The 13,349-nt window shown below is 45.3% G+C and overlaps 1 protein-coding gene across 1 annotated transcript in view; it reads left to right on the forward strand.

Annotated features, from left to right (window-relative positions):
- LOC126507955 (chondroitin sulfate proteoglycan 4-like) overlaps positions 1 to 13,349 on the forward strand; it is a 55,344-nt gene that overhangs the window by 10,018 nt on the left and 31,977 nt on the right. The window contains exons 3-5 of the mRNA XM_050152809.1: positions 509 to 4,072; positions 5,783 to 6,253; positions 10,667 to 10,843. Coding sequence (XP_050008766.1) covers positions 509 to 4,072; positions 5,783 to 6,253; positions 10,667 to 10,843 — 4,212 coding nt within the window. The remainder of the gene's footprint in view (positions 1 to 508; positions 4,073 to 5,782; positions 6,254 to 10,666; positions 10,844 to 13,349) is intronic.

Genomic DNA, 13,349 nt, shown 5'->3' on the forward strand with positions numbered 1-13,349 from the left:
AGGAGGTTTTCATTTCAATTCACTCTCACGCTCTTCCCCTTTCTCCCCTCTCTCCCTCCCTTCTTCCCTCACCCCCTTTCCCTCTCTTTCTCCTTTCTTTCTCTTGCAAAAATAAAATACCGGAGGCCGGGTAGTGTAGGTAACTCATAAAGGAAATAGAAGATTCGTCTAGGGTGTGTAGGAGGATGGTGGTAGAGTCTGCTTGGTTTCTGGTGAAGGCGTCATGGTGGAAGGGAAGAAGCGAGAGGCAAGCCTGCTTTGTAACACCTCTACCCCCTCTTGGGCCACCAGTCCATTTCCCTGAGAGACCTCACAATGCATTAACCCCTCTTTACAACCCAATCACTTCTTTGAGGCCTCAGCAGCTCTCAGCACTGCTGAGCCGGGGATTTAGGTCTCACCACGAGTTTTAGTGGGGTCGATCCATAGCAGCCCCATGCCTCCAATATAACTCTGTGAGAGGAACGGCTTGGTGAGGTTCATTAATTATGGCTCTTGTCTCTCTTAGGTGAAAATAAACTTGGGTACGCGTGAACAGCTTCTCCTTTCTGAGCAAAGAGTTCGTGTGGACAATTTGGCGTGGCATTCGGTGGAACTGTACTATGGCAAGGATAAGGTTCTTTTGGTTATTGACAAGCAGTACGAGACGACTGGCCAGCGGGATGGAGGGATGCAGAACTTCACATTTCACCATGGAGTCTATGTAGGAGGCCGTGGGGGACTCAGCGTCCCTTACCTGGACAGAAAGACCCCCAACTTCCGAGGATGCATAGAGGGCGTGGTGTTTAACCGGAGGGAGGTCCTTACTTCCCTTAGGTCTTTCCCTGGCTTCAAGAAGGTTCATGAGGTGTCGCTGGGATGTAACGATGAGTTTTTTGCTGGGAAGAATGAAGCTATTAGCTTTTTCAGTTCTAGGTCCTATGTCGCCTTTCCAGAATGGAGGGTACAGGGGGAAGGGACACTGAGATTTGCCGTGCGAACTGGAACCCAACAAGCCTTGCTTTTATTTCAGTCAGGTAGAGGAAGAGATTTTGTTGCCTTGACAATACACGAGGGCCTCCTGAAGGCTCGTGTGGGAAAGGGAGAAACAAAAACTCAGCTTTCCTCGCCCCGCTTCGTTAGTGACAACAAGTGGCATGTTGTTCAACTCAGAGTCACGAGGAGGTGTCTGGACCTCACGGTAGACGAACAAGAGGTAAGGGCCACGCTGCCTCTGCAAAACCAACCATTTGTATCTGAAGGGCCCCTGTTCGTGGGAGGCCTGAATCACCGGATGTGGGAAGCAGTGCGGGGGTTAGAACTTGTGTCCGTGCCTGGGAAATCTGCTCGGGGCATCGCCCTGAAAGGATGCCTGAGAGCCTTGGAAGCAAACTTGGAAGTGAGAGCTTTAAGGGACGCAGTGGTTTCCAAAGACGTTTCTGCTGGGTGCACAAGTGAGGGCGTCCACGATCCAGATCCCCCTGGGACAGCAGAGCAAGACCTGCCTCAGCCGGAGCCAGCCCCTTCCACTGCGCTTCCCAGTACCAGCTCTCTTCGGGAAAACGGAAGTGGCGGTTTTTTGGTTTTGAGTAAGTTGGAAGTCCAAGAAGGTGGACAGGCTGTACTGGGACAAAAACATATAAAAGTGAATGTGGACTTTCTGGATCTGGGTATCAACCATTCTCAGATACTATTTAAAATACAGGAAATGCCAGCTCATGGTTTCCTTAAAATAGATGTTCGGCATGCACCAGAAATGGAGAGGACTTTTACTACGTTAGATCTGACGCATGGGAAAGTGTGGTATGTCCACGATGGCTCGGAAGAGCCTGCAGATTTCTTTACATTTTCGGTTTTTTCTAGTAGCAAGAAGGCGATGCCGTCCCAGCTGCAGGATCCCATTTCGCATGTTCTTAATATTGTAGTCATTCCAGTGAACGACCCCCCACTCCTTAAGCTCCCAGGAGGACACTTGCTCCTCTTCGAGAACTCTAAGAAACAGCTGACCCCCAATGTGGTACAGGTATCAGACCCTGACACCGATTCGCGGCATCTCAGGCTTTCTGTGCTTAGCGACTTCAACGTGGATGCTGGGTTTTTAGAGCGTGCCAGCGACCCTGGCAGAGCCATCAATAGTTTTACACAGATGGATTTACAAGCTGGCAACATTTTCTACGTGCACAAGGGTCATCGAAACTCTCGGATTGTCCTGAGAGCCACTGATGGTGAGCTGGTTAGCAATACTGTGGTGTTACGGGTCATGGCTGTTCCTTGGGACTTTGAGGTGGTAGTTAGAACTGGTGTGGTGGTACCACAGGGTGGTACGGTTCTGATCACACAGAGCGACTTGTCGGTGAAGGTGAATGGCGAACCACATGAGATGGACACCCGCTATGATGTCACTCGTCCACCTCAGTTTGGCCAAATTCAGCATCGGGGAGCCAACGGGGAATGGAAGCAAGTCAGTACCTTTTCTCAACGTTCCATTGACCAGAGTCGGATCCGATACTATAGTTCATTCAAAGAACTGCAGCGAGAAAACGCGACGGATCACTTTAAATTTAAAGCTAACGTAGAAGGAAGAGTAAGCGAGGAGCTCCTGTTTCCTGTGACCGTTCAGTGGCTGAAATTGACACTTCTGAAAAATGTTCCTCTAGAGATTAGCAGCGCAAGCAGGAAAGTATTGGGCTCTGACCATCTGCAGGCTGGAACAGAGAGCCTGGAAGTAGCTGAGAGGGAACTCTATTTCCAGTTACTGATCCCACCCAAGAAAGGAAGCTTGCTACTTGGCAATGAAGTTCTTCGAACAAGGTCAATTTTCAGTCAGAAAAATATTACAGACTCTAAGGTAAGCTATGAACCTCAGGGGAGGTCCAGGGAAGACTCACAAGACACATTTACTTTTTCAGTTATTGTAAAACACATAGAAACAAAAGATTATACTTTCAGGATAAACCTTAAAGCAGATAAGACACATATTATTTTAACAAACACTGGACTATTTGTAAAAGAAGGGGAGAGGACATTAATCTCAAAATCAGAACTCTTTGTTCAAACATTGGACAATCATGTCTTCCAATATGAAGTCACCAAGAGCCCTCAGCATGGGGAACTGAAATTGGCCAGCTCTTCAGCTTCTCTGGGAGGTGACAGTGGCATCAGTGGGTTTACAGAGGAAGACATAGTGGGTGGAAGGCTGATGTATGTTCATGATGACTCTGAGACCCAGTGTGATGAGTTCATTGTGCTGGCCTCTGCCACAGATCTGGGCCGACAGGGAGGAGTCAGAAATCTTGACTCGGAACACTTGTCTACAGAAATCAAAGTCAGCGTTTCTGTTGAGTTGAAGAATGATGAGAAGCCGGTGCGTGTGGTGGATAAGGTCTTTCACGTTGTGCGGGATAGCCAGCGCCTACTGACATTAGCAGACCTCTGCTTCCATGACCCTGACGTAGATTTTGATGATGGGCAGCTGCTCTACACTCGGCGTGGCATACCAAATGGAGATTTGGTGAAAGCCGATGACCCGTCTCAAAGGCTGTACCAGTTCAGGCAAGAGGACCTCCAGGAAGGGCGTGTGCTCTTCAGGCACCACGGTCCAGACTCTGCCCGATTCCTGCTGTTCGTGACAGATGGTGTCCACTACACGCCATTCCTTTTCGAGGTCAGTGTGTCAGAGGCCTATGTCCACATAGTCAACAACACAGGGCTGCTTGTGTCCAGAGGGAGAGACAGCTGCATCACAACAGCCAACCTGAGCGTCACCACGAACCAAGATGTCAGAACAGACCGTGAGTTTGAATTCTACATCTCGCAACCCCCCAAACATGGCAGAATCCTGGTCAACAATTCTGAGTTGCACTCATTTTCCCAACATGACCTGAAGCAGGGACACGTGATTTATAGGCACAATGGCGATGGGAACTTCGATACGTTTAACTTGACAGCGAAAGTTAAAGATGCCTACTTAGATGTGAGCATTTGTGTCCAAGTGTCCTTGGGGAGTCACCAACATTACACTCAGTTTCTGCACGGCAGCAGCCTTATGGTTGAAGAAGGAAAAGCAGTAAAACTGAGCAGTGGAAAGCTCCAGGTAGGTGCCACCCAAAACACTGGGTGTTTTTATTGGCTTAGACTCGAGGGGACTAATAATCTATTTGTTTGCTTCTGAGAATACCCTCTCTGTTTCTCTCTGTCTCTGTCTCTCTGTCTCTCTTTCTGTCTCTCTCTGTCCCTCTCCGTGTGTGTGTGTGTTTCATGGTACTGGGAGTAGCTCAAATGTATGTGTATGTACAATTTTTTTTTTTCAAGATAGGGTTTCTCTGTAGCTTTGGAGCTTATCCTGGAACTAGCTCTTGTAGACCAGGCTGGCCTCGAACTCACAGAGATCCACCTGCCTCTGCCTTCTGAGTGCTGGGATTAAAGGCATGTGCTGCCACCACTAGGTGGATGTATGCACCCTTAATATACATATTATGTGCCACTGAGATGAAAAGTTAGGATGTTTGGAATTTGATTCTACCAATTTTCCCTCACTTGGAAATAAAATCTGCACAATGTTCAGTCTTATTTTAAAGCCGTGTTTATATACACGCTCGTGTATGTGCCCATGCTTACTGCAGTGTGAACCTAGGACTAAGAGACGGAAGTATGTGTTATGGCACACGAGGAGCTTTTCGTTTTTGTTTGTTGTTAACAGCTGTACTAGCATCGTTTCATTTGATATGGGCTAGTCTATGATGGGAGGAAGAAGTAATTTAACAGACATAAAAGGGATTCCCCAAACATCTTAGGGCACCATTGCACAGTCTCTTTCTTTATTTCTGGATGTGATCCTGTGTAGTTTCCCTAAACTGGTAGATAAAACTGATCTAGACCAGGGGAGCTGTACTGGGGTGAGCCCAGAGCCACGAAGTTCCTAGTAGGCACAGCCCTACCTATGGATCAGTTTGGCCTGGCTGTTGTTTTTAGGGTCATCTCCTATAGAGTGTAGGCTGAGAAAGCTGTGTTTTTAACAGTTGGCCAGACATGCAGGCTGTTCCGACTCTGCCTTCAGGACGCAGGCCAGCTTCCCAAGAGTAACCCATAATATCGGAGATGAGCGGGAGCTAGAATCAGGTTGGTAAATAATGAAACTTGACTAAGGGAAGAAAAGGCAATAACTAGCGGTTCACATTTTTTTTTTTCAAACTTAGAGAGTTAATACGTCTCACCACGAGGGGGCATGCTCCCTCTTGTGACTTAATCTGCTGCAAAGACAGTTTCTAAATGGACTTTGCTGAATCAATAAAATGAAAATGCACAGGAAATGCTGAGCTAGAGAAAGTAGAATTTAACAGGGAAAAGGCTTTTTTTCCCCCTCTACAGTCGTGCAATTTTAGTGATGCAACTCTTCTTCCTGAAACCATCCTTGCTTCCTTCTCCTCATAATTCCCCCACCATGGTGCTGGGGATCAAATCTATGGCTTTGCATGTGCTTAATGCTAGGCAAGCCTCCAGCCCCCCTCCCTTATAACATTTAATTCTTCTGCCTTAACTTTTAGAATATTCAGGGTGTTTTTCTGCTGTGTGCAAATGCTTTATAGCTACACACGTGCTGTTGACCATTTATTCATTCATTTGTTTGTGAGCAGGGCTGAGATTCCAAATATTGGCATGATCAGCATGGCCCCAGGTCAGACCTGATCTTAAGCTGTGTAATAACACTGATTGTAACTTAGGCCACTTGTCAAAGTGAAACCATCGACAGCTTTGGCGCTTCTGGTTCTTCATGTGCTCTTCTTGTGTTGTGTTTGTGAACAAGGCTGGGACTGAAGATGAGATCCCTCCGGAGACAGAGTTTGTAGTCAGGACTCCACCAATGCATGGACACCTCCAAAAATCTACCACAGAAGATGGCAACGTGGGTACAAACGGAAAGCCCACTCTGAGTTTCACCCGGCAGGATGTTGATGACGGCAATGTCCTTTATGTACAGACAGCTCCCGGCCAACAAAAGGATCAGTTCACCCTAGATGTGAGCCGGGACTCCCACTTTGTAAGGAGTGTAGAGATGCGTTTGGATATCATCCCTAAGTGGATCCCCCTGGAAGTACAGAATCTCACGGTTCAGGAAGGGGGTTCCAAAGCACTTCTACCAGACCACCTCAGAATTCCAAGCAAGTATTTTGAGAATCTTGACTGTAAATTCGTTCTCCTCGAGCCACCAAAGCACGGTTATGTTCAAAGTTCCAGTTTTCCAAGAGTAAAGCTAATGAAATTTTCCAGGAAACAGGTAATAAATCACAGTTAATATATTTGAGTATGTTGTTCCGGCACGGGGGGAGGGGGTTGGAATTGACTCTTTATCATTTAGACTTACAGACTTCAGGGTGATGGGACCTTGGGGTCCAGCTTCGCACAGGATGCTAGAAGCCTGTCTGTAGCGTCCCCATTGGGACGGGGTTAACACTGCCTGAACATCTTCAGTGATGGCGTATTTACTACTTCCTGAGATGGGTCTTGTAGTTTAAAAACATTCAACATTTCTTTTCACTGCTATGAATTTGGAAGCTTCTCTTAGATCCTGTTTCTGCTGAAAATGCGAGGTGAGAGGACTTATTCCCACAAGGAGACATCACTGCGCCCCTCACACACTCTAAACACATTGCCTCCCTCACACACTCTAAACATCACTGCGCCCCTCACACACTCTAAACATTTGAGAGAAAGATGGTCAGAGGTCCTAGATTTTATTTTTTTACTTTCTCCCAATCTTCTGACGTTTGACTGTACACCAGGAACTGACTCTGCCGTCCTTACTAATGTCCACTTCTCCAAGAGTACCCTGTCCCTATTGATACCAGGAACACTCAGCTACTTCATCTTTGGTGAACGTTTTTCATTCATGTACCTCTTCATCCATTCACCAGATGTTTTACGAAGAACGTACTATAACTATATAACTATAAACTATATAGTTATATATATAGTTATATAGTATATATCTATAAACATGGGGCCACAGGTGTCTAGGGTGGCTCAGTCCTGGCAGTCAGCAAGCTGGATACAACTGCTCATCTGGCATCCAGATTTTGAAGGCAGATGAAATAACCAAAGTCAACGATAGCTCGAGGTTGCTATCTGGTTTCTTTGCTTTGGTTATTATTATTATTATTAGACTGTGTTTTCTTACAGGAGTAAATTAATGACTTCTACCAATGTTTATTATTTTTTCAGTTTTGAAAATTGCCCTGCAGCTCTTCCTTAGAAACCCCGAGCAATACAAACTCTTTAGATTGGAAACCACAAACAACCCCCTACCCACCACTACATTTGCCTGGCTTTGCCTCTCCAGCTAAAAACACATGTATGTTGCTTCATTTTGCCTCTAAGAATGCCAAGTTGGAGACTGAAGAGTTGGCTTAACAGTTAAAAGCAGTGATTTCTCTGGCAGAGGACCCAGGTTGAGTTCCCAGCAGCCACATGGTGGCTCACAACTTCTGTAAATCTGGTTGTAAGGGATCTGGCATGGCTAACAGGCATGTAAATTGTGCCCAGACATACATACAGGCAAAACACCCAAACATAAAAGTAAATAAAAATGTGAAAATCCAAGTTATGGGATTCCTAATGGATTTAAATCCACTTACTAAAGGCATGCTCTGTTTTATTTGCTATGTTTTGCTGTGGTAACTGAAATGTCGTCCTTGCCTCAGGAAGTGCCATGGAGGAGCCAGATGCTTCATCTTTAATTGGGATGCTCTCTTACCTCTCATATTCTGTTTCCATGGTCGTGTTGTAGGAGTACAGAGCTGGCATATTCAGTTCTAACCGAAGAGCAGAGAGAAGACTGTAACTCTTTGTGAAGGGACCATGGTCAATCTAGACTTTGAGGAGTTGATAAAGAGCACAGAAGTAAGAGATTAGGAACCCAAAAAAGGCAGTGTGAGTTAAAGGAGCAGCATAGCCAAGAGTGTGGGGGCCTGAGAGATGAGGGACCATCTGGGGAGGTGTACCCACAGGCTGAGGAGGGGCAAAGGGTATTTGGGGCTACATTTGGAGGGTTCCAGTCTCTGCCCATAGGAGGCGTGGTCTGCATCCAATGTCAAGGAGGCTAGAGGTATCATTAGGAAGCCATGAAGAGACAGAATGCAGAGGCTAGGAGAGCACTTTCTCCTTCTGACCCAGGGAAGAGGACTATTCTCATCTCTCAATCATGGTATCCAGGAAACCTATCAATGGTGACCGCCTGCTTTGCTGTAAGCTGAATCAAATACTTTTACCTCATGTATTCTGAGTTGCCTGTTGAAATCTGTGTGGAGACATACTTGTCTCCTGGGGCATTTGTGTTTCCACGCAGCCTGTTCATAGACATAAGACATATGTTCATAGACATAGACATATGACAAAGTCACATGTCCCTATTTGTCAGGTGATTCCTTATACTGTCTCTTTATGTGTAACCCCTGTAGTCTCTAGGTTTTGAGATATTGTCATTTTCACTTAAAGTAACCCTGATCCTATGTGTCTGTGGTCTTCAGTGTCTTACTGGAGAGACCCTGGCTTCATTTGCTCAGTAAGAAGTTTGTGAATGTCTTAGATCAGGGCTTCTGGAGCTCGGTGATGAGGTCATCCTGACAAATTAACCAGGCAGTAACCCTGTCCTTGTGGAGTTTCTCCTCGGGTGGGGGAACAAGGAGACAGAGAGGCAGGAAAATTGTGAAAGGCAGCATTTTGAATGAAGATTATTAGTAATATAGAAAAAAATAAATAAACCAGAAAAGAGAGCTAGAAAAGGCTGGGGCCTTCATCTGATCGGCAGATTTTTTGGGGGGGGGGGGTGCTTTCAAAGGATAGGAAGAGGCAGCGTTCAGCCAAATATTATTAAATGGTATGCAATTTGGACCTTTCTCAGCTCCCAGCTAAATATTGCTCATTAAAGGGTGTATGATTTGGGGGAAGTGATATATTTCTTCGGGAAAAGTGTCCTGGCAGTGAGCACTATCACTAGATTGCTTTCATTTCTGAGATCTCTCATCTTGTGATGAGTCCCACTCACTGGTTGTGCCTGAGCAGCCTAACAGTGTATTCTAGGGATCCGAGGTTAGGCCCTGTTGTCTGGAATCTTCTACCCACAGAACTCCAGAATCTCTCATAGCACCTGTGGCCATGATTTTCCCTTGAGGGGACTGAACTTTCCACCCCGTCAGGAACACCACTGTAAGATCAAAAGGCTTTGTTCAAAGGAAGTGTGCTACAGGAATGGGCTCAGTTGAACCGCTCAAATTTTTGGCTAAATTTTGTCAAAACAAACACAGCACCAGAGACTTGTTCGGAATTCCAACAACTCCTTTGGGTCGTTGGAAGTTCTTACCGTTGTGTTTTGGTAGCAGACTCAGTGAAGCTAAATTCCCCTCTAGCTTGAATGCAATCTGGTGCAGAACTGTAATCTTCCGTGCTTCCAGCAGTCAAGTCTGAGAGAGGGGAAAGGACTCTGATAAGATTTTTGGTTTCTACAAATCAAAGAGGAATACCCTAACCATCCAGTGCCAACTTCAGAACTGAAATTAAAAAGATGGCGTCTAACAGGGAATAAAAGTAAATATTACATTTGCTTTATTACTGTGAAAGAGATCTTCTGTGGTAGAATGATTCGATTGTAATGTATTCTGCCATAGTGTGTCTACAGGAGATATATATTAACAAGAGATAAGAGATACATGATTTATTATGAAAGTGAGGGCTCAAGATTAGAAGGTAGCAGATTGTCCTAGTTACATTTCTGTTGCTATGATAAAATACCCCCCCAAATACCCCAAAAAAGTGATTTAGGGAGAAGAGGCTGATTTCTGCCTACAGTTCTAGGGGAGTCACAGTGGCAGGAACTTGCATCCCATCTGTAATCAAGAGCAGAGAAACAAATATATGCATACCGCTTGCTCGCTTGCCTTTGTTCAGCTCTATTTCTTGACTCTTAAATAGGTCAGGACCCCTTGCTTAGGGAATGGCGCCACCCACAGTAGGCTGGGTCTTCCTACATCAATGCCTTAATTGAGTCACTCCCCCGAATGGAGACAGTCCTTAGTTGAGCTGTTCTTTTTGGTGAGTCCGGATTGTCTCAAGTTGACAATTAAAACTTACCATCACACATAACCTCAGACACAGAAAACGGTTAAGGAAACGCCTCCTTAGCTCAGAAAATATGTGTGAGGAACTTTATAGTTTCCCTGATCCATGTGTTTCCAAGGAAGAGAAACGAAACCCCAGGGGAGCCTAACTCTGATGGTTTGGATTGTCAAATAAAACAACCAAAACCTTCCAAATGTAGGCACCTGAAATAAGCAAGTTGAACTTGAACTTCACCGTGGTGTCCCATTGGTAGAAGGGACTGGGTTATGTGCACCCAGCAGCACACATTACTGTCAGAGGTGGCATTTAAACTTGTCTTCTGCTACTAATTCAGCATTCCCGTTCCGGCACCACCTTGCATTTCTCTACCTTTCTTTAAACCTATCTTTAGGACAAAGTGGCATTTTGCTTATTTTTAGGATGAAGTGTGATGCCATCCTCACAATTCCCACTCCGTCGTGGGATGAAGACATGCTTCTGTGCCTTAGGGAGAGTTTTGCACTTGGAATTTTTTTTTTTTTTTTTGAGCACTTCTTTCATGGTTTGGGACTGAGTGCTTCTGTTGGTTTGGTTTCAGGTGGAGCAGGAGTTGATTCACTATGTTCATGATGGCAGTCGGGAGCTAACGGACAGTCTCACCATCTTGGCCAGCAGCTCGGAGCTTGGGAAACAGAGTCTGCCTCAGACTCTTTTTGTGACTGTTGAGTCTGTAAATGACAAGTCTCCGGTAATAACAGCCAATAAAATCCTCCAGGTAAGTGCTGTGTGCTTTTGATTTACATAAGAACCTCAGGGCAACCAAATTGGTTTGGATTTATATCATTGCTATGGTAAAATAATAAGGCATATATATGACCATCCTTGTATGCTAACATGTCTCCGCTGTTTCAAAGAATTATTAGCTATTACTTGTCAATATCTTGTTGGATACTGTTGGAAGATAATAATTTATGTTTCCTTTGGATATATATTACTATATACATTTTAATACATTTTTGTCATTTAAAAAATAGTATCAAGTTATCTCCCTCTTTCAGTTAGGTAACTAGAACTTGGGAAATGAGGTTCTGTTGGGGTTGGCTGTGAGCTCTGTTGACTTCTACTCTGACAATCTCCACTTGCTTCCTTCAGTGTGCTCTTTGGAGGAGGGATTTTAAACATCAACTATTTTTTAACTTATAGGGCATTGTAGTTTGGTATCTAAATGGTGTTGGGGTTCCCAGGGCTCTGCTCATGCCAGCCAAGTACTTTCTCTTGTTTTCTAAGTAGCAAGTGTCTAGCCCACCATGCCACAGGATGGCACAGCACATCACCATGTATGAGTAACGGTTGGTGCAAGCAGCAAAGGACCTTTGTTGACGGTGCTGCCAGATGGGTGACAGAGGAGCAGGAAGGGATAAAAGTGAAATCAGAAACAGAAAACCTTGACCTCAATTTATGAAGCATTTCAGGACCTATTAATCCACTGTGTAGGCAACACAGGGGCTAGTCTAGGTAGCAGGCCTTGCATTGTTAGAAAAGGGCTGGAGTTTCAGTATTCATTATTGTTGGCTCCAGGCAATGGTACTCAGGAATACTCCTGTTAGTGCTTCAGGTGTCTCACAGCGTGGCAAGTTCTCAGCCTCTGCCTTTCACGAGGAAAGCACTTGTGCCTTTGGAATGTGTTAGTTTGGGTTTTCTTTCCGGTCTCACCCTGTTCTCGAATGCTATGTACTGGCCAAGCGTCTAAACCTCCTATTTTCAGTTACTTCTGTCCCTCTCCCCCACACAGGCTCTTCTGAGAAGAGTCATCTGAGAAGTGACCCGTTAGCTACTGAGAGAAACTGTAGCTGTCAGTGGTGGTTAAACATTGCCATAAATGTTTACATTTATTGAATGTTCACTTAGTCCTGGTCTCTTCTATAACTGGTGTTGTTTTCACAGTCCGCCCAAGGAACTGCTGGGAACATTAAAGCGTGGTATAGCCAGAAAGGAAGGAGCGGCCTTGAAGCCGAGTCTCTCCGGTCCGGTGCGTGTGCCACCATTCAGGACGATTCTGCTCAGAGAACACTGACTTTGTAGAGAGGGAAGATCTCTCAAGGACAAGACATTTTTAAGGCGGCGTGTGTGTTAGGGGAACCGAGGCCTCCCTAGGTGGGATTGGCAGAGATGTTCAGAACTTGGCGTGCTGTGGCTAAGATTTTTTTCAGAGAAACAAATAAAGCAAAATCAGCAGAGGGAAGCGGCACCCGGGGTGGAGTCCAGAGGAAACTAGGTCAGCTGGCGAGTGCTTTCCCAGTGAAGTCACGCAGGACACAGTCGATTGGCCCAGTGACTGTGACAGCTCTTGAGAAGTGGCTTCCACCTCGAAGCTCAGTTAGTTGCCGAGTCGCCAAGCTGTTTTCTGAAACCTGGCAGGTAGGCAGGCACCTTCTGCCTGGGAAGAACCCAAATCCCAGACTCCCAGGAGAAAAGGAGGGCTCCACCACAGACCACACTGCACAGTTTAGACAGGGGAGCCCCTGGTATCATTTGTGGGTCGTTTTAAGCCAGTGTACAAAACTAGCTACCAGCCTCAGGTACCAGCCTAGGGCCGGGCCCCAAGTGGACTTCTCTGAGAAGAAGAATCTGCCATTCACTCCTATGAACTCTTCTGGACAGGGTTATTAGATGATTCATGTGTATGCATATTAGTGAGAGGAGCCCTATTAGTCAAGGAGTATTCCAGAACAGAGGTGATCAGTCTGAAGTAAGCTTGCTGTGAAAAACTTAGGGGAGTGTGGGAATAACTGGGGGGGGTGTGGAAAGAGAATGATAAATATCAGCTCCACGTTGAGGTTGATTTCTGAGCTTAAGAACTCCTCAGCATGATGCAATTTTGTTCTTTTGGTTTCCAGAGATAATACTGGGAAGTAGCCAGTATTTGCAAGCCCAGCTTATGAAACAGGCTCAACTATAAATATATAAATGTATCACTTAACTGATTAGATAATTCCTCATTTAATTCTTTCAATCATTCTTGAAATCAAAGGAGGGTTACAGTAAATATTTTAGGCAATGAAAGGGTAAGTCACTTGACAAATACCATACAGTTAGTAAAAGTGGGTTTGAGCCTGGGTAGTCTGAGCTCAGAGTCACACGTTACACCTGCCATCCATAGTAGGAATTATCTGGAGGTTACAGGTCCTATGGTTCCAAATCAATATTTTAAAAATATGTTAAACAAAATATAATATACAGAACCAAAATACCTGGTGTCTAATACACCACACACACACACA

The sequence above is a fragment of the Alexandromys fortis genome, unplaced genomic scaffold, assembly GCF_014885135.2.
Source record: "Alexandromys fortis isolate MF-2015 unplaced genomic scaffold, M_Fortis_MF-2015_v1.1 scaffold_73, whole genome shotgun sequence".
In the NCBI taxonomy this organism is placed as follows: domain Eukaryota; kingdom Metazoa; phylum Chordata; class Mammalia; order Rodentia; family Cricetidae; genus Alexandromys; species Alexandromys fortis.